The sequence below is a fragment of the Passer montanus genome, unplaced genomic scaffold (assembly GCF_014805655.1).
Source record: "Passer montanus isolate IOZ18808 unplaced genomic scaffold, ASM1480565v1 scaffold68, whole genome shotgun sequence".
NCBI classification, from domain to species: Eukaryota; Metazoa; Chordata; class Aves; order Passeriformes; family Passeridae; genus Passer; species Passer montanus.
Window position 1 is genome coordinate 2,962,151 of NW_024371926.1, and position 20,678 is coordinate 2,982,828.

The window sequence follows — 20,678 nt, forward strand, 5'->3', positions numbered from 1 at the left end:
AACTGCGGATCTGCCTCAGACTGGCTCCAAATGCGAGGATTGTGCTCCCGGCAGCAATTCTCCAGCCCCCCACGCTGGGATGAAGCAGCGGGGAAGGGACTCGCTCTGGGATGCTCCGAGGAGCTGGATCCGTCCATCAGCATCGCCTCGAGCCCCGGATCTGGGGACATGGGGGGACAGCAGGACCCCGAAATCCCCCTGCACCCCTCCCTGCCAGCGAGGCTGCTGCAGCCCAGCCCCCCCCAGCCCTTGGAACGGATCTGATGAATGTTTCGGGTTGCTTTGGGATTTTTTCTTTCCAATCATTTCTTTGGGTTTTAATTTAATTTGAAGTGCCTGAGTAGACTCTGGCGGAGCCGGGCCCCCCCAAGGCTGACACCGTGCCTTCAGCAGGGCTGGGGGCTCCTCCCTGGTCCCTTCATCCCGGGGGGCTCGGTGCCAAGTTCATCCCTCAGCTCCAGCGGCACCCGGCACACGGGGAGGGAATTTTGGGGAGTGTGAGGTGGGTTGGGCAGGGATTGCTTTGCAGAAGGAAGATCAGCTGGGAAGGAAAAGCCTTGGAAGGAACTGGAAGGACAAAAAGAGATTCCCGAAGTGTCCCAGCTCCCCAGAACCTCCTCGCTCTCCTTTCCGTGGGATGTGGCTCCTCCAGGATCCCTGGATCTGCTCACCCTGCACCCCTGGGAGCTGGGGAATTTGGATGGATTTACCTCCCAGCTGTTTCTCCTCCAGTGCCAGGGGAATTTTTTACACCCTGGAATGGTTTCTTGGCCCTTCCCAACATGAAGCCCTGGAAGTGCCAGAGCCTGGAGCTGGGATGGGCTGAGCCCCCGCAGCCCCTGCCACCTCCAGCCAAGCTGTGAACTCTACAGGCAATAATTTTCCACCCTTTGCCCCTCTTTTTTCCATGGAAAATCGTGGTTTTTTTCAGGCAGTGATCCCCCTCATCCCTCAGAACATATCCCCATCCCCAAGCCCTGGGGCCAGCAGCATCTCTGGGGTTTATTTTCCTCTCCAGGACCAAGGATGCTACACTGAGCTGCTCTGGGATGGGATGGGATGGAGAGGCACACGCTCCCCTGCTCCCAGCCCTTCCCAAACCCAGCAGGAAGAGCTCACTGGCATTAAAGCTCCTGGGAAGAGCCTCCCCCCTCCCCTGGGCTCCACAGGAGCTGGGCACGGTGCTCTGGGACCTTGGGTGTTTCTGTTCCGTTGGCTTGGTTTTCTATGAGCCCGTCTTTGTAACGTGAATCGAGGATTTCTTTTCTATTCTGTAATTATAAAAGTCAAAGGAAAGTTTCAGCTGGTGCTGTTCTGCTTCGGGGCACTTCCCTTCCCCGGGCAGTTCAGGTGATTAAAGGGGGTGGTTTTAAAATTTTTTTTTAATTCTTTTTCTCTTTTTGCCTTCCTTAGTACTGCCACCTCTCTCCTCAGGGCTCTGAATGCCCCAGATTTGCCCACCTTATATCATGGAATGGTTTGGATTAGGAAAAATCCAACCCAGTGCCACCCCTGCCATGGCAGGGACCCCTCCCACTGTCCCAGGTGCTCCAGCCTGGCCTTGGGCACTGCCAGGGATCCAGGGGCAGCCACAGCTGCTCTGGCAATTCCAGCCCAGCCCCTCCCCACCCTGCCAGGGAACAATTCCCAATTCCCAAGATCCCATCCATGGCTGCCCTCTGGCAGTGGCAGCCATTGCCTGTGTCCTGTCCCTCCATCCTTGTCCCCAGTCCCTCTGCAGCTCTCCTGGAGCCCCTTCAGGCCCTGCCAGGGCTCTGAGCTCTCCCTGGAGCCTTCTCCTCTCCAGGGGAGCCCCCCCAGCTCTCCCAGCCTGGCTCCAGAGGGGCTCCAGCCCTGCAGCAGCTCCGGGGGTTCCTCTGGGCTCTCTCCAGCAGCTCCAGGTCCTTGATTTTGGGGGCTCCAGGGCTGGGGACAGCTCTGCAGGTGGGTTCATTCCATGGCCACAGCACTCCAGCATCCCACGGGCCCCCAGCCGGGCCGGAGGAGCGAACCCTTCCCCTGCCCCCACCACGGATCTGCCTCTTCCCAGCCCAGCCCGGCCCAGCCCGGCCCATCCAGGCTCTGCAGCCGGGCCGGGCACCCCGGGACATCCTCCAGAGGAGGCAGAGCTGCAGCTTCACCCTCCTGGGAAGGGCGGGAGAGCATCAAACTGGCGGCTGGAATAGACTCCGTAAAGTGGTTTTCCATTAAAACCTTTAATTTTGGGACACAACTCCGAGTTTATAACCACAGGTTTGGTTTTAGAGCCACAATCGTTTTTTGAGAGCAGCAGGGGGAATTCTTGGGACGGGGCCAAAGCTGTCCCAAATGTCACCTGTGCCATGTGATGTCCCCACCCCGCCCCCAGCCGAGCCTGGAGCCGGGTGCAGTGTCCCAAAAAACCATCGGGGCACCCCAGATTTGAAATCCAGTAAGTGTGGGGATTGCATTGACACTCCCAGACACGGGGGAGTCTGGGGGGGTCGCTCTGAACCCCTCTCACCCTGGCCCCAGCCGGACCCTCCGCACAGCCCGGGTCCCATTCCCACAGTCCGTGTCCCATTCCTACAGTCCCTGTCCCCTCTCCAAACCTCTGTCCCGTCTCCGAACCCTTGTCCCCTCACACAGACATGGTCCCCTTCCTCCAGCCCCTGTCCCCTCACAAACCCCTGTTCCCTCCCCAGGCCTGTCCCCTCCCCAAACCTGTGTCCCCTCACACAGTCCCTCTCCCCTCCCCACAGCCCCTGTGCCCTCTCCATACTTCTGTCCCCTCCCCAAACCCCTGTCCCTACACACAGCCCCTTCCCTTCCCTTCCCTTCCCTTCCCTTCCCTTCCCTTCCCTTCCCTGTCCCCTCCCAGCGCTGTCCCCTCCCCTGGGGCTCAGCTGTCACTGCCGAGTCCGAGCGGTGCCCGGGCCCCGGTGCGGAGCCCCCGTGCCCGGGAAGGGCAGGCAGAAACACGAGCTGATTTTCTTCCGTCCCAAGCCCGGCAAAGAAACGGCGGAGGAGCAACAAAGGATGAATTTTCCCCCGCGCAGCCGCCGGGGCCCGGCGAGGCACAGATGTTCAGGAGTAAAAAAGCCGCTTTCAGAGCCTCCAACAAAGGCATAGAGCCGCTTTTCAGGGGCTCGGGGGTGTGGGGAGGCAGCTGGGCGCTCCTAGGTGTGCTGGGATCCGGGGAACGGAGCACTGAGGTGTTCTCACTGAACTGAATCCATGCAGGGGCACGATCGGGGTTTGATCCTTCCTGCTTTGGCTCCTGAGCAAACGGGGATGGAGTGAACACTCCTGAGCAAGGAGGGATGGAGGGAACATCCTTGAGCAAGGAGGGATGGAGTGAACACCCCTGAGCAAATGGGGATGGAGTGAACACCCCTGAGAAAGGAGGGATGGAGTGAACATCCCTGAGCAAGGAGGGATGGAGGGAACATCCCTGAGCAAACGGGGATGGAGTGAACATCCCTGAGCAAATGGGGATGGAGTGAACATCCCTGAGCAAGGAGGGATGGAGGGAACACCCCTGAGAAAGGAGGGATGGAGGGAACATCCCTGAGCAAACGGGGATGGAGGGAACATCCCTGAGCAAGGAGGGATGGAGTGAACATCCCTGAGCAAGGAGGGATGGAGTTAATGTCCCTGAGCAAGGAGGGATGGAGTGAACACCCCTGAGCAAACGGATGGAGGGAACATCCCTGAGCAAAAGGAGGGATGGAGTGAACATCCCTGAGCAAGGAGGGATGGAGGGAACATCCCTGAGTAAACAGGGATGGAGTGAATGTCCCTGAGAAAGGAGGGATGGAGTGAATGTCCCTGAGCAAGCAGGGGTGGTTCTCCAGGGGTCCCAGCCAGGTGGAGATGTGACAATCCCAAGGACACCTTCCTAAAACCACATCACCATGGCCTGACGTGGCTGGGGTGTCCCCAAACTCCCCAGCCCTTCATCCCCAGAGAAATGCCCTTTTCAGGGCTCCCATCATCTCTGGTCCCGGCTGGAAGGTGACATGTGAATGGGCACTGCATGGATGTGACACCTGCCTTGGTGACAAATCTGGAGCTTTCTCTGCTGGCTGTGGTGCAGCCACAGCACAGGCACAATTTTTCACTCCATATATCTCTATTGCTCTTTCTCTATATCTATATAAAATACATTTTATGAAAATAAATATAAATAGAAATATATAGAAAATACATGTCTAGAAATAAAGATGATAAAGATAAAGATGATAAAGATAGATAAAGATAAATATGTGGCCCCAGTCCCCAGGATGAGCAGTCAGGATGCCCTTGCAGGAGCACAGCAAGGTCCTGCTCGGGTCCTGCCCTAGATCCAGCTCCAAACCAGCCGGGTTTAGCCCCAGAGCCTCGGGGAGGGGCTGAGCACGGGGTGGAGGCAGCTGGAGCACGGGGTGGGCAGTGAGGGTGGAGTTTGGTAGGGACTTGGTCCCACTGCCACCATGGGCAGGGCAGGGGACACTGCTGGGAGCAGGGGCAGGTGGCGCTGGCACGGATGGCAGGAGAAGCTCCACGGTTCTCCTGCACCATTCCCCAGGCTGTCCCTTCCTCTGGGAGCTTTGGTCGCAGCTCTGACCCCTCCAGGATTCCCAAACCCACCCTGCAGACCCCACTCACCCCTGATGCCCTGCCCTGCTCCTGCCACAGGGGAAGGGAAGGGAAGGGAAGGGAAGGGAAGGGAAGGGAAGGGAAGGCCTCAGGAGTGGCAGAAGGATTCATGTCCCTTTGCCAGCATGAGTGCAAGACCTGAGTGTGGGCTGGAATAAATCCCTGTGGTTACAGCCCGGGCAAGAACAGGGAAAACGAGGCAAATTCCCATCTGGACTGGCTGAACAAACCCTCCCAGCCAGGCTCTGAGGTCTCTGTGATCTGCTGTCCCTCTGTGTGAGCAAAGCTTGGCTCCTGCTGACTGTGAAATTGTAAATTGTAAAAATTATCTGCAAGTGGAACCCCCAGACGGTGCCACCACCACCCAAAAGCGCCACCGGGGGTCACCTCTCGGGGGTGCTCCCTGCCCTCCTCCCTCTCCAGCCTCACAGGAGGGGCAGGGCGGCTCCAGAGCATGGATCAGCCCTGCTCAGCACGGATTTGCTGCCTCCCAATGACACCGAGGCCATTTGGCTCCCGAGCCAGGGGTACCTGAGCTCCCAGCAGGAGCTGGGAGCTCCGGGGAAGATGAGGGAGCTGAGGGATGTTGGACAGGGCAGAATGGGGTCGGGATAAATCATTCCCGGCCCCAGGGAGTTGCATCTCTCTCTCCTTTCCAGCGGGAGATTTTTCCAGCAAAACCATCGAGCTCCAGCTGCTCCCCGGGCGGCTCCTTGGGGCTGGGAGGTTCTGGAGCTCCGCGGGGACGGGCCAGGAGTGACAGGAGGGGTCCGGCTGTGCCCCGGGCTGTGCCCCGGGCTGTGCCGCAGCAGCAGGGAGAAGCAGCAGCCCCAGGCAGAGCCGGAGGAGCCGGGGGCAAGGAAAGGCGGAATGAAGCAGCCTCCGCCTGCCCCGAGGCACAGCCCGTGCCCAAACCCAGGGTGTGCGTGGCACTGGGGTGGCAGGACCGTGGCACAGGGGTGGCAGCAGCGCCGCTGGGCCAGGGGAGACTTCTTCAAAGCGCGGCCTGCCCAGAACCACCTTTTCCCGTGCTGGGGCAGAGACAACAGCCGACCCCAGCAGGAGGAGGCACCAGGGAGCCCTGGGCAGCACGGGAGTGCTGGGGAGGGGTCTGGGGGACCCTGGGGGGTTGGGTTTGGGAGCAGAGAGGCTCAACCTCCACCCCTCACCCTGCATTGCTCGGCAAACCCTCCTGGCTTTCTGCAGAATTGCTCAGCAGAGGAAAAGCAGAAACATTTCAAGCACCAAACTTCTGCCCTTCAGGCTCCTTCCAGCTTGGCCAGGAGTGGACACGGGGGTCCCCTTGTCCCTCTCTGCCCCGGGACACAGCCAGCCCTGCCTGGGCCGGGGGTGTCATGCAAAACCCCCTCATTTGTGAGCCTGTAATTAAGGGGTGCACAGCCCGAGGGGGCAGAATTAAGGTTACAGGCAAATGTAACGCTGTTATTTCCTAAATTTGAGCCCAGGAGTGTGCAGCTGGCAGGGTGGTGGCCTTAGAACCGTGACAGTTTTGAGGCTGTTGATTTCTCTTAGCTGGGAACACAACAGGAAACGTCTGGAAGGTGCAGGGAGCAGATAGCTGTGCCCTGGGGAGGGCCCCAGGGCCACCCCAGCAGCACCAGCTCCTTGTCACCTTCTCCACAGTGACAAGGACCAGAGCAATTTGGAGAAATTGAACAACAATAAATAAGGTCTGGGGAGCTGGAAGCAAAGAGTGGGGTTGAGGACTAGAAAAACCCAGCTGCCAGACCAATATTGTAAAATTAGAGAGTCTCACAATATCCTGAGATGAAGGGACCCCCAGGGATCATCCTGTCCAACCCCTGCCCCTGCCCAGACCCCCCACCAACCCCACCCTGGGCATCCCTGCAGCTCTGGCAGCCTCGGGGCCGTGCCCATTCCCTGGGCAGCCTGGGCAGTGCCAGCACCCTCGTGAGTCCCCGCTCACCCCTGGCTCCTGTGTGAGCTTTGCTGCTCTGTGAGTCTGCTCCAGTAATGGTAACTATTGTCCAACACAGACAGAAATTCCAATAAACAGCTCTGGCTGCAGGGGGAGGGTCCCCTGCTCTCAGTGCTGTGCTCCAGCCCAGCTTGGCTCTGGAGGTGTTGATGAAAAAGAGGAAGAGTGACTTTTTGCAAAGAGAGAGAGATGGGGAGAACAAAGGGGAATGGTTTTAAACTGAAAGAGATTGGGATTAGATATTAGGAGGAAATTCTTCCCCGGGAGGTTGGGAAGGCCCTGGGACAGGTTCCCACAGCAGCTGTGGCTGCCCCTGGATCCCTGGCAGTGCCCAAGGCCAGGCTGGATGGGGCTGGGAGCACCTGGGGCAGTGGGAGGTGCCCCTGCCATGGGACTGGATGGGCTTTGAGGTCCCTTCCAACCCAACCCAACCCATTCCAGGATTCCATGATCCTGTCAGAGCAGCAGGAGGAAGTCAGAGCATCCCTCCTCCAGTTTTCCAAGGAAGGGCTGATGCAATGCAAATGAGAAGCAGGGAGCTGGCAGAGGGAAATCACTCCCCAGAAATGCAATCAGGCCGTGGGGCTGTGAGGAGAAGTCATGCGGACAGGAGGGCAGGAGGCTTCCAAAGGGCTGAGTCACGTAATTGCCTGTTGAGAAAACCCAGCCTCCATGTCCTTAATGATAACAAACGAGCTGGAAACCTTAATCAGCCTCCTGCTTCAGAGCGTTAATGACAGAATCTGGGACAAGGAATGGGGTGGGGGATGATTCCCAAAGAGGGGAGTCTCACCAGCCCCTCTGAGGAGCTGCTGTCACTCCAACCATGGCAGCATTTGGGGACAAGGTGGCACCTTGGGTGGGAAATGACCCTGAGCAGCATCTGCATCCCTCACCCATGGGGCAGCCCCTGTGTGCCAGCCACCCCTCCTGGTGCCCACAGAGCAGGTGTGCAGGTGGGAGGATCCAGCTGGGATTTTGGGGTTGATGCCTCAGGTTTTAGTTTTGTTTTGTTTTGTTTAGTTTTGTTTATTTTTCAGATTCTGTGCTGCTTTAGTGTGTGTGTCTGGGCTTCATATTATGGGATGGTGAGCTCTCTGCACAGAGCAGGGAGACAAAACAATGCCTTCTCTAGCTGGGGACCAAGGACAAATGATCCAAACCTCAGGCCCAAGAGCACAAACAATGTGGGCTGCAGAGAGAAAAACAAACAGGATGGGACTGCAGGGGCTGCAGCTGGAATGGGACAATGAACTCCAATATGCAAATGAAGCAGAACTTATAAAAATGTGAGATCTTTTGACCAAGCTCTCTTTTGCTTCCATCTTGGAGCCACCTGGGCATAGCCACAGCCGTGGCTCTGGTACTGCCGGGGTGTGGCCTTTGAAGGCACTTCAATACATACCCATTTTATTCCCCTTAACTCCATCTAGCCTCTTAGGGCATTCCAGCTCCTTAGGGCATCAGGGTGACCTGGAGAGGCCACACATGGGGCCAGCCCTGGCTGTGGCTGGCCTGGGGTGTTTGGAGGTACACGTGCTGCAGGTGAGGTGTCCTGAGCAGGGACAAGGCTCCTCCAGGCCATGGAAGTGCTGGCCATGGATCTGCAGCTCCTTCCCAGCTGGATCTCAAGCCCAGGCCATGGATCTGCAGCTCCTTCCCAGCTGGATCTCAACCCCAGGCCATGGATCCTGCAGCTCCTTCCCAGCTGGATCTCAGCCACCAGGGCAGCAGGGACACCACAGCCACCTCCCCCAAGGGGTGACAGTGCCACCACCTGAACCCTCCTGCCTGGAGCTGCTTTGTGAGGGCACAGGGATGTTCAGATCCCACCAGCTCCCAGGTCTGTGCTCCATCCAGCTGTGCCCACAGCTCAACCCTCCCCTGTCTGCAGGGAGCAGCCCTGGCACCCAGCCTCTCCCCTTTTAACCCTTCAGCCTCTCTCCCTGCTCCTGCTCTCTCTCCCCATGATCCCTGCAGGCTTTGGCAGCTGCTTCAAAGGGCTGCTGGGAAGGTGGGAATGTGAGCAGGGCTGTGACACGTCTCAGCAGCAAGGATCAGGGGGAAAACCCAGGTGGTTTTTAAACCAAACATGAATTTCCTTTTTCCTGGTTTAGAGCTCTGTTGGGTGTTTGTGTGGCTGCCATTCCTGCAGGTTTCTGAACTCCATCCTCATTTTCAGTGTGGCAGAGGGGTGCAGAGGGGCACTCGGGGGTCCCTTCCAGTTACCCTTGACCCTCTGTGCCTTCCAAAACCAAAAAACATTTGTCTACCAAGTGTTTTCCTGACCAAAACCTTTCTTGCTGCCTGGGCTCTGGGGAAAACACCTTCTTGACCCCACAGAGTGAAAAGAAGCCTCGTATGTCTTTTATCCTGGATTCATGGATCCCATAAATCCATCCTGGGTTTATCCCCACTTCTCCAGGGCATTTCTCACTGCCAGCCACTGGCTGTCTTCTCCTGCAGTGGCTCCGTGAGCTGTGACAAACTGCAGGAGGGACAGCACAGGACATCACTGGGATCACAGAACCATGGAATGGTTTGTGTAGGAAGGGACCTTAAAATCTAAATCCAACCCCCTGCCAGGGTAGGGACACCTCCCACTGTCCCAGGTGCTCCAGCCTGGCCTTGGGCACTGCCAGGGGCAGCCACAGCTGCTCTGGCAATTCCAGCCCAGCCCCTCCCCACCCTGCCAGGGACAATTCCCAATTCCCAAGATCCCATCCATGGCTGCCCTCTGGCAGTGGCAGCCATTCCCTGTGTCCTGTCCCCCCAAACTCTCATTAATAATCTCTCTCCACTTTTCTTGTAACTCCTTCAGGCACTGGAAGGTGACAATTTGTCACTATTTGGTCATAATATGGAAGATGCTTGTCTTCCAGGCTGAACAACCCCAGCTCTCCCAGCCTTTCCTCCCAGCAGAGCTGCTCCATCCCTCTGTCCATCCTGGTGTCCTCCCCTGGACCCTCCAGTGGCTCCATGCCCCTCCTGTGCTGGAAGCCCATTCCCCTGGGTTCTTCCCTCACCATGGGACGTGGCTTTGCCAGCAGTGCCCTGAACACAGAGAGGAATCAGTGGGATCTGAGCAGCCTCAGGAACCCCCAGAGCAGCTTTGTCCTTGCACTGGGGACTGGGGACTCCATGCACGGCTCAGCACAGCCCTAAGCCCAGCTGGTGGGTCAGAGCTGCTTAAAAACTTTAATTTTGGGGGCTGTATTTTCACAAGAAAAAGCAGCTCCGCAGCCAACACCAAACTCTCAGACCCTGCTGCTGCCAGGTGGGTCCGCAGCCAGAACTCCCTGCAGCTTCCCATAACCACAACATTTCAGCAGCCGCTTTTAGACACTTGGCTGGGACTCTTGAAAAAAACCCATCTGCTCTGGGTGTCTCAACACGAGCGTGGAAAGAAGCCCGTGGGTGAGAGGTGTCGGTGGAAAGCAGGGGTTTATCTGATGGCTCAGAGCTGCTGCAGAGCCCAGGGACCTTCCCTGGCCGCTGCTGCTGACAGGTCCAGCTCAGGAAGGGTTTCCATGAAGGTGGCACTGGGAAGGCCCCTGATTTCAGCGGTCTGGAGCAGCTGGTGGAGCAGTGGATGTGCTCAGGAGCAGCACTGGAGCTGCCCAGCTCAGAGCTGGTCATTGTTTTGTGTCTCAAGGCGCCGGGCTTTGACGAAACAGTGCCCCAGTGATGCAAATAAATGATGCACTTGGCTCTGTAAGGATTTTTTGGTCAAGCCAGCACACTTTGAAAATATTCTGCATAAAGACCTCAGCAGTTTTTGGCTTGGCTTGGGAAAAATTGAGTCAGTCGGCGAATTTTTAATTTTTTTTTTTTCTGGTGGCCAAGAAAATGTTGATGCCCTACACAGAGGGAGATCCTCTTTCCTTCAATTTAGATATTAATTGCAGGCATTAAATTGTCATTGAATAAAAGCATTGGATATCTCAAGTCTGGGGCCAGCCAAGCCTCCCTGGGGCAGCACTGAAGCCACTTTTAGGAGCCCCCCAACCTGTTTTCCTCCCATGTGAACCCCTGTCCTGTGCAGGTGTCTCCCTGTGGAGCTGTGGGAAGCTCTGCTCCCAGGAGGATGAATCACTGCAGCAGAGCTGGGTTTGTTTGCTCTTAGACTCCTTCAAAGAGAAGATTCTGTGGTGTTGGGCATCGAGCCACCGGGCACAGCATCTGGGCAGAGCAGGGAAGGAGGGTCTGGATTTGGCCATTGGGTGGGGATGTGGAATTTTGATGTTCAGTGAAGGGCAATGTGGATTGAAGCCCCTTCTGTGGAGCACAGAGGGAGAAAGGCATTCTAGGGAGTCATTCGGAGGTGGGAGGACACCAGTCACCCCCTTGGAGTCCCTTTTCCCTTTGCAGATGACATGTATCCCAGGATATCTTCTGTCAGGACTGGCATGGGGTCAGCCAGGGCCAGGCAGCTGAGGCAGCTCTTGGTGGCCAACGGTGCGAGGAAGATCAGAAGGACATTTCCACCCCCAGAAGGTTTTTCCTGTGGAGGTGGAAGTTATTTTACTGCCTGTTCCTCTCACTCTGGCTCTGAAGCTTTTGGAGCAGCATGTTCTCCCAGTGGGAGACTTTTCCATGGATGGCAACAAGCTGGGAGCTTGGGCAAGGTCTGAGGCAGAAGAGAGGATGGCGGTGGGAGGCAGGAGAGGCTGTGGGAGCGATGGAAGTGCTGGAGATGAGACCCAAACTCCCCCTCAGCCTCACAGCCGCAGGACTTCTCCCTAAATCCGGCAAAATTCACTGGCAAATGAGGGTTTGAACCACTCACACTTCATGCCCAGCAGGACTCCTTCCCTCCCCCTCTCATTACACTGGCATAACTGTAATTATCCCAGGTATAATTAACAGAAAGCACGTTTCCAGTGTCAGCAAGCAGCCTGGGTGTGTGCTGAGCCCACCTGGCAGAGCTCTTATCTCTGCCTCACAGCACAGGGACACACTGCTGGGGACCTCAGGGCCACCGCCAGCAGCACAGCTCAGGGACAGCCTGGTGGGGTGCTGAGGGTGGCACCTCGCAGGTACAACACCCCAAAAGTGGCCAGAAGAAGTGCAGGGCCCTCTGTCCCCAGTGAGAACACGGTGTGGGAAAGAACTCCTGACCTCTGAGCCCCCCAAATCTTTGTCAGCCAGGAGCCATCGCTGGAGCCTTGTATCAGCCCAGGGTGCCCAGGAGATGGGTGGAACCAGAGGAGAAGGGTGTGCAGGCAGATTGAGTTGGTCCAGTGCCCAGATGACACAGTTCCACCGTTCACATTTCTACCCCAGCGAGAGGCTGGCCTTGCCCACACCACTGGCGTTTTGGGGACACTGCATGGGCCCCCACAGAATCATGGAAATATTTGGGCTGCTGGAAAACACGTCTAAGATCATCCAGCCCAACCATTAACCCAGCACTGCCATATTCACCACTAAACCACATCCTCAAAATGCCACATTCACACAGTTTTTGAACACTTTCAGGGGTCGTGGTTTCACTTTCTGTGCTAATGCCTGATATCCAAATTTTTCCTGATATCCAACTCAAACCTCCCTTGGCACAACCTGAGTCTGTTTCATCTCATGTTGTTCCCTGGGAGCAGAACCCGACACCCCGGCTGTCCCCTCCTGTCAGGAGCTGTGCAGAGCCACAAGGTCCCCCCTGAGCCTCCTCTTCTCCAGGCTGAGCCCCTTCCCAGCTCCCCCAGCCTTTCCTCACAGGACTCCTTCCCCGGCCCATTCCCCTCTCCATGGAATTCAAGACTCTGGAGCCACAGGAATGACCCAGAAGAGCCATGTCCACTTCTCAGCCACACATGGGTCCATGCTCGCTGTCACAGCAGAGCTGAACTCAGCAGAACCGAGCCCAGCAGAGCCGAGTTTATCCCAGCAGGGCTTGGCCAGGTCACGCAAGCCAGGCTGCTGCTGGCCAAAGCCACTTCTGGGTGTCTGTACAAGGCTCGGCTCCAAACCCACCCTCAGCAGGGAAAACCTTTGCTCGCTGTTTATCTTGACTGTCCTGTCACGCCCGGCCTGGGGCACCCAGCACCAAACCCTCCAAGCCTTGTTTCCCCAGGTTTTTGGGGTGAGGGCCTGCTGCCCCACAAGGCAGTGCATGCTGCAAGAGGCGGCGAGGTGGTGCAACACCCATCAATCACCCCGGCAGCCCATCGAGCAGAAAATGGATGCAAGGCACGGCTTGATCCAGCTTTGCACGTGTTTTAACGACCGAGAACCCGGGCTTGAAGTGAATCCTTGTACCCTCATAACCCACAAAAGCTGCGGCCGCGGGCTCTGTGCCCCACGGCCGGCCGGGGCCCTTGGGAACAGCTGCCGGTTGTGTCTCCGTGCAAGTGAGGGCACGTCCCGAGCTCTCCCCAGCGCCGGCACTTCCCTCCTGGCTCCCTGCGTGCCTCGCCCAGACGGGGAGAAAATATTCCATGAGCGCATGAAGCGCTCAGCCCGGCCCAAAGCGCCGGGAGCGCAGCACGGCGGGGCAGGAGGGGCAGCAGGGCACAAAGGCGCTGCCCACGGGCTGCCCCTTTAACATGGAGGAGCCGGGCAGAACTACCGCTCCCAGCGGCCAGCGCCGCCGCCCTGCCCTGCCCGGCCTCCGCGCCCAGCGCCGCACGCCGGGGGCTGTAGTTCCCCCGCAGCCCCGGCTTTGTGGGCAGGGGGAGGCGCCAAGGGAGAAGCGCCCCAAAATCGTGTTTGGCTGTTGGTGCAGGGCGAGGAGGCGCCGCTGTGCAGCCGGCGCTCGGTGCCCCCGGTGCGGTTCTGGGGCGGGAGGGGGATCACCGCTGCTGGGGGCTCGGGGGGCTCGGGGTGTCCCGGCTTGAGGGGCTCGGTGTGCAGGAGCTGGGAGTGCCGAGGCTGAGGGGCTCCGGGAGCTCAGGATGCCCAGGCTGAGAGGGGGGCTCGGACGGGGACCACTCCGAGCCCAGGTTTGGGGGGCTCAGGGTGCACAGGCTGGGAGGCTTGGGGTGTCCAGGCTGCTCAGCCAGGGGGGCTCAGGATGTCCCGGCTTGGAGGGGCTCGGTGTGCACAAGCTGGGAGTGCCAAGGCTGGGGCGACTCGGGGTGCTCAGGCCGGGGGGGCTCGGGGGCTGTGGATGTCCAGGCAGCGGGGTGCAGAGCGTTCAGGATGCCCGGACTAGGGGGGAAGTCAGGGTGCCCAGGCTGGGGGCTCAGCCCATCCCCGCCAGCCCGGCGAGCGCTGGTGGCGGTGCCAGCGGCAGCGCGGGGCTGGAGGCGGGGCTGTGCCCGCACCCCGGCCGGGGCAGGGGCCACGCTGGGAGGGCGCTGCGGGTGACCCCGGCCTGGGCAGTGTGGCAGCGTCGGGGCACAGCCCGGGCACGTCCCGGTCGTGTCGGGTCGGGTCCGGTCCATCCCGATCCACCCCGTCCCGGCCCTTCCCGCTCCATCCCGCCCCGTCCCGGCGGCGCTGGAGCGGCCTCGCCTTCCCGTGGTGCAGCGCGGCCGCGGCCCCGCCGCGCCGCCATGTTGTCGGAGTGAGCGGCCGGGGAGAGGCAGCGGCGAGCGGCCGGGGGGGGCCCGGCATCCGTCTGCATCCGAGCGCTCCGCCCGTGAGTACCGGTCCGGGACCGGCCCCTCCGCGCCGCGGACCCCCGCGGACCCGCCCGTGGGCGCATATTGGCGGGGGGCGCGGGAGGAGAGGCCCCAGGCCGCCCCGAAGGCGAGCGGCGGCGGGGGCGCTGCGCCGGCGCTCCCGCCCGGCTCCCTGTCGGGGCCGCGGCCTGGGCCCATTGTTAGCGGGGAGGGGGCGCGGGGGGACCCCCGGGCCCCGAGCGCGGCCCCGCGGGCGCTCCGGTAACGGGGACGGGGGTTATTGTTGGGGGCCGCGGGCCCATCGCAGCCCTCAGCCGCCTTGCCCCGGGCCCGGCCCGCCGGGGGCTGCCCCTTGGTCTGTGGGGCTCCCCCTTCTCCCGGGGAGGGTCTCCCCTTTCTCCTGGACCGGTTTGATCCCGGGGGGGCTCTCCCTTGTCGCGGGCCTTCAGTCCCGGGGGGCTCCGTGGCTCCGGAGCAGGCCCCGCTTTGTTGCCCCCAGGGCTCCGGGGGGTGGTTGGGTTCCGTCCCCCCCGGTTTTGGGGGGGTTTCGGCGGCTCTGGGGGTCCCTGGAAGAGGAGAGGGCCGGGGCTGGCAGCGGGAGCGAGGAAAAAAGCAGACAATCGTTTCAGATGTGCTGGGTGACCCTGGGGGTTTTGTGTTTGTGTGGGGTTTTTCTCCCCCCTTGTTTTTATCTCGTGCTCACATAACGACAGCCTCGGCCCTTGTGAGCTGCAAAGTTGGAATTTTGAGAGCCTCTCGGCCCAACCTGAGAAACGCTCTGATTTTTTTTGTTGTTGTTATTGTTGTTGTTTGCTTTGGTCAATGTTTAATAACTTTGTTCGGAGCAGAGATTTTATTAGGCAAATCATGAGTAAGGAATTTCCTTTATTAAGAGGGATGGAGGTGGGGAAAGGGGGACCGTGGGTCCTTTTGGGTTTTAATGTTGCTTTTGAGAATCCAGCGGGTCAGGAATTCAGTGCTGCGGCTCCCCAGGTTTTCAGGAAAACACAGGGATAACGTTAAAAGTTCTGCTAGGCCACAGAGCTCTCAAACAATGGCTCTGCTTTCATTTCCAGTGGAACTTTCCAAAAAAAACCCACCCAACCCAAACTCCTCCGCTTTGGGGTTGAACTTTTTTGAAACGGGCGTTTTACACCGCGTTAATTTTGTAATAATCGGTGATTTTGAGGGTAATACGGAACCAGAGCCCGGGGATCTGGCTGTGGAGCCGGGCTCTGTGTGGATTAAAGCTCCTTTATTCAGTTTTGTCACCACCGGTACTTCAAACTCGCAGGGAGATTCCTCCGAAGTTTTTTGTTGTTTGTGGAACGTCCCATAATCTGCAGTGTCCTGGCCGCAGTGACACCACGGAGCAGCTCGTTTCCACGCCGTGGTTTCAGCCAGGGAAGAGCAGAGCCGCCTGCCCTGAGCCTTTGTTTGCAAACCCGGGCTTTCACCTGGGAAAAGTTGATCCTCTGCGTTTAGGAAGAGTTTGGGGATGCAGGAGGCTCTGGAGGCCCTGAGCAGCTGCGGCTTTGCCTGTGTAGGTGGCTGCCCGTATTGCCGGCGCTTTGAATGACAGGATTCAGCTGTCCCGCTGCTGCCTCGATCGCGGCATTCCCGTAAAAACACGGCTTGGAACTAAACTTGAACTACCCACAATGCTCCCTTCCCCTTTGCTCCCTTGCAAAATGTCGCCTTTGCCAAGTTTTCCGCTTGTGTTTGGAGCAGCCCAAGAGGAAGCGCCTGGGAGCAGCCTCTCCTTAATCCATTGACTGAGATTTTCTGGACCCTCCTGATTTTTAAGATAACACCTTTATTAACAGAAATTAATTAGTGTATGTGGACAGAGGGACCCGCAGCCTTTTGAAAGAGCAAAGATTGTGGCAGTGCGACTTTGTACCTTGTTTCTCACTGGAAATAGGCTTGTCACAATCTGTAGATACTGGAAATTTTTTGGTGGGGATTCATAGTATCTTCCTTTGTTTGGTTTTTTTTTGTTTTTACAGTGTGCCCTGAGATAACTTGTAACTTCCTTTCAAGGGGCTGCTCAGATTTCATTGCTGCAATTAATACACTCCTCAGTTTGATGATAAATTAATTTCTTACCATTAATTACTTAATTTTTTTGTTCTTTTTGCATAGAGGACCATGAGTGCTTCATGTGATATTACTGAAAGGTTTTGATATTGTTTGCTAAAGGGGAATTAAGAGGAAAATGCCATTAAACTGAATTGAAGTCTTGAAATCAGTCAGGATTTAGTCATATCGTGTTTTCAGTGTTTTTTCAAGTATGTGGGGAAGGTGGTGATTTCTAGACTCTTTGAAAGCTGGAGGAGTGAGTCCTGTTGGATGTCCCTGGTATTTAAGTTGTGAGTGTATAAAAAGCCCTGCAGAGTGGCCCTGGGGGCTTTGTGTGTGCAGCACCAAATTATGTTGGAGGTGCAATTAAAACAACCTGATCTCCGCAGTTTTCAGAGTCATTTTCCTCTCATTATTAACCCCATGCTCGACTCGTGGGGCAAACCTGACAAAGGCTGATCAAAGATAGGACTCAGATTTTTTTTATTTTGGTCTCCCCACCATTAGTAAATTGTTCTTGGAAGTTGTTTGTAGTAGAGTGTGTTCAGGGAGCAGGGAGGGAACAGAGCCGCCTTTCAGGCCCTCGGAGCTGCGGGCAGGAGCAGGGCCAGGCCCTGCAGCCACCAAGGTACGGCAGTGGAACATCCTGGGGCTGCTCTGCCAGGAGCTTCTCAGGGCTCCAGCACCCTGATTTCATCCTCAGAGCTCTCTGTGGGGCTGCATTTAGGTACCTCAAGTCATAAACTGTTGATCTTTTTAGTGAAGATTAATTCAGACTATCCCATGCCTTTAAAAATGAATTTGGCTTGTGTGAGTGTTCCATAATGGGGGGAAAACACTTTGCTGTTCACACCTGTAGTGTCTCTATTGCTCTGATAGTCCTGCCTTAAAATAACAAACTTCTGTGGTTTTGTGCTGCTGGAATGTTATCAAAATATTTGGGGAATAGGAAGTTAGTGAGTTGCTGTCAGCTTAATCTGCAGGCTTTCCTCCAGCTTGCAGATCATTTGGATGCGTGCAAAACATATGGGGCATTTCTTTAATGGGGTATTTTATTGGGGTGGTCAGTGCTCTGGGCACTGAAAGTGTGTTGGAGTTGTCCAGATTTCCCCCAGTGCCATCGACAGCAGGACCAGCAGTGCTGGCTGTGCCTTCTCTGGAAAGTTCTGCTGAGAACCCAGGTCCCAGGTTTGCTGTTCTTTCTCCAGGGAGTTCCATAAAGCTTGTCCACGGGTTTTACTGACTCCTGAGCACAGCAGGGTTAGCAGGGAGGGCACACGCTGTGTTTGGGCTGCATGAACGGTACGAAATCCAAGATTTTCGGTTTGCATTGAAAAACAAAAAGCAAACCAAACTGTTGCTTTGCTGCTTTGCATGGCTGAGGGAGTACTTTGGGATACAGTGGGATACAGGGGCCCTTGAGTGTTTATATGGATGGGGGACCAGGCCTCTTGTGCCTGGTGCAAATGGGCACAGCAGGTTGTGGTGTCACTGCCTTCTGTGGGTTTTTTAGGGGCTTTTTCCCAGGAGTTTTCCAGTCAGTGTGTTGTCCCTGGCAGGAATTGCTGTTGTGCTGCTGCTTCATGGGCACCCTGTACATCCTGCTAAGCCCGTGCAGCACAGAAAGTGGGATCTCTGTGCCTTTTTGGTGGGATCTCTGGGTGTTCTCAGTGGGATCTCTGGGTGTTATCAGTGGGATCTCTGGGTGTTCTCAATGGGATCTCTGGGTGTTCTCTCTGTGCCTTTTTGGTAGGATCTCTGTTTTCATTGCTGTTCTAGCTGATGGGTTCACGGAGCCAGTGAGTGTTGGAGGAGTCACTTTTGCCACAGCGATGTTCCCCTGCCAGTCACAAGATGGGTGTGTTATTTAATGCTCAAAGCTGCAGCTGGGAGGATTTCATGTCTCTTTCCCCTCTCTTTCCCCCATGTCCCCCTGCAGGTGTTGGTGGAATGAGCGTAGCGTGCGTTTTGAAGAGAAAAGCAGTTCTGTGGCAGGACTCGTTCAGCCCCCACCTGAAGCAGCACGCCCAAGACACAGCCAACCCCACCATGCCTGTGGTACTGACATCTGGCACAGGCTCGCAGGCTCAGCCACAGCCAGCTGCAAACCAGGCCCTTGCAGCAGGGACACACTCCAGCCCCGTGCCCGGATCCATAGGAGTGGCGGGGCGCTCCCAGGACGACGCCATGGTGGATTATTTCTTCCAGAGGCAGCACGGGGAGCAGCTCGGGGGAGGAGGCAGCGGCGGCGGCGGCTACAACAACAGCAAACACCGCTGGCCCACCGGGGACAACATCCATGCAGAGCATCAGGTAGAAAACCATTCCCAGCTTTCCCAAGTCAGCCCTGCAGCCTTCTCAGAGGTGCTTTTCATGGTGCCCTTCTAAAGCTGGAGCTGGTTCTGGTGGAGTGGCAGCAGTGCTGCTGTTTGTTTTCTCTTTTCAGAGTGGCGGTGCCCTGGTAGCTCTGAGTTGAAAGGTTTCTGCTCTTGAGGGTTGTTGAAATCCCAAATCCCAGTGCACTCCCTGTGACAGTCGAATGCATGTTTACAAAATTCATCACTCCCTTTATTGATTTTTTTTTCTGATGTGTGAACCAGCATAGCCGTGACTGCTGTTGCTGCTGCTTTTCAAATCTGTTGCTGTAGTTAAATAATTCTTATGTAATGGTATTACAAAACTGCCAATGCATGTAGGTTGGGCTTTTACCATTCCCAATATTGGAAAACATAGGAGTGGAAGTTGCTGGTTGTATGTTTGACTGTATTTCTTTGCTTTGGGGTTGGGTTTTTATGGTTATCATGTACAGGGGAAGGTGGTGATGATGTGTGTAGCTGAACTGAGAAGAGCAGCCTTAAGAGTGTCACCAAGCAGTGGTTTTAGGAACTTCTTAGAGCCACTCAGTCTCTAGAGGGGTGGTGGGCCAGGCTGTGTGCTAGTGGTGTTTACTAGAAGTCTTTTCAGCAGTTGCATTGTCACTCGTGCTGCAGTTAAATGAGTGGCTGACTCACTCCACTCTGTCTGTGACCTGTAGCTCACTCATCAAAGACATGAGTGCTTCCTCTCCGAGGCAGCAGAACCCAAGTGTAAGCACATTTTAAAGCAGAATGATCCCCACAAATATTGCCAGGGCAGCAGACACAAAGCTTTTGCAACCTTTGTGAACATCTCCTGCCTCCAGTTTCTGGAATCAAAGCGGCCAAGCCCTGGCTCCTCTGCTGTGCCTCCCCAGGGGATGTGTTGCCAACCAGAGCATTTAAAAGCAAACATTGCAGGGAATTTTGCAGCCTCACTGGAAGCAGTGTGTACATCAACAAAGAAATAAACCCAAATGCCCTGTTAATTTGTTCTGGAAGAAAAATCACATAAAATACTGCAACATGAGCTAAAGAGCTAGAAAAATATTGTTGTTATTCCCTTATGCAGAAATGTAGTATTTAGGTATCAATTCAGAAGAAATAACTGCATTGAAACAGATGTAATTTTTCTGTTTATTATCCAAGTTTTCAGTCACTAACTGTAAAACTTGCTTCAAGAGACATCAGTGCCAGAGATCTTAATCTTTTAAGTTCTGAAAGAAGCCATAAGCAAGGATTTCTTCCTGCAAACTTGTAGGTTTTTCAAATCAAAGCAGCCATGGAGGGGTGGAGATGCCTGGGCAGGGCCTGCTATTGTTTGGGCATTTTGTGGCAAGATGACTTCATGAATTAAAATGATGTCATAAATTCTCAATCCTCTTTTCCTCCAGCTCACACTTTCATCCTCCTCTTACTGCAAATCCCTGAAAGCAGAGACAACAAAACTCACTGGAGATAAGGGGGGTGGGGACAAGGCACTCCAAGCTTGCAGTCATTAAAAACTCTGCTGGTATTTGTGCTTATATTTATTTAATAATGGAAGGATTTAAACTTTCACTCAAACAAAAAAATCCTGCCTGTTTCAGAGGCTTGTCCTGTTGTCAGCAGAAGTGTTGCTCAGCTTGATTTTCTTCAGTAACTTGTGGAATGAAATGATCCTAATAAATAAACCACTTAATGAAAGGAAAGCTCATTAACTTATGCTAGTTTAAATGAACTTTTCAAATGCAGTTCCTGTGTTGTCTGGCAGCAGGACAGTGGTGAGAAGGTTGTGTGGACAGATCAGACCTGCAGGATGGAGCTCACAGATGAGTCTGTGTGATGCTCTCAGTGTCCCCTGTGATTCTGTGAGCTGAGGCTCAGGAAATACCCACCAGGCCAGAATTAACATTGGGGCTTTTATCTCTTCTGCTTCCTGCTGCCTTTTACACTCTGATAAATGGGGCACAGCCGTAGTTCCAATGGTTTTGCATTCAGTGCTCATCTCCAAACCAATCTGTGTGTCTGTAATTTCTTCCAGGTCAGCTCTGAGGTGGGGCACTCTGTCTTGTTCCATACTGGGTGCCCAGTGATTGATGGGCACTTTTGTCAGGG

The 20,678-nt window shown here is 55.9% G+C and overlaps 1 protein-coding gene across 6 annotated transcripts in view; it reads left to right on the forward strand.

The window, feature by feature from the left end:
- The first annotated feature begins 13,910 nt into the window (after positions 1-13,910).
- PUM1 (pumilio RNA binding family member 1) overlaps positions 13,911-20,678 on the forward strand; it is an 80,600-nt gene continuing 73,832 nt past the window's right edge. For 5 of the 6 annotated variants that reach the window (XM_039729108.1, XM_039729110.1, XM_039729105.1 and 2 more), the window contains exons 1-2: positions 13,911-14,162; positions 18,167-18,540. In XM_039729108.1, coding sequence (XP_039585042.1) covers positions 18,178-18,540 — 363 coding nt within the window. In that variant the 5' untranslated portion in view covers positions 13,911-14,162; positions 18,167-18,177. The remainder of the gene's footprint in view (positions 14,163-18,166; positions 18,541-20,678) is intronic. The other variant, XM_039729104.1, reaches the window with a different exon arrangement.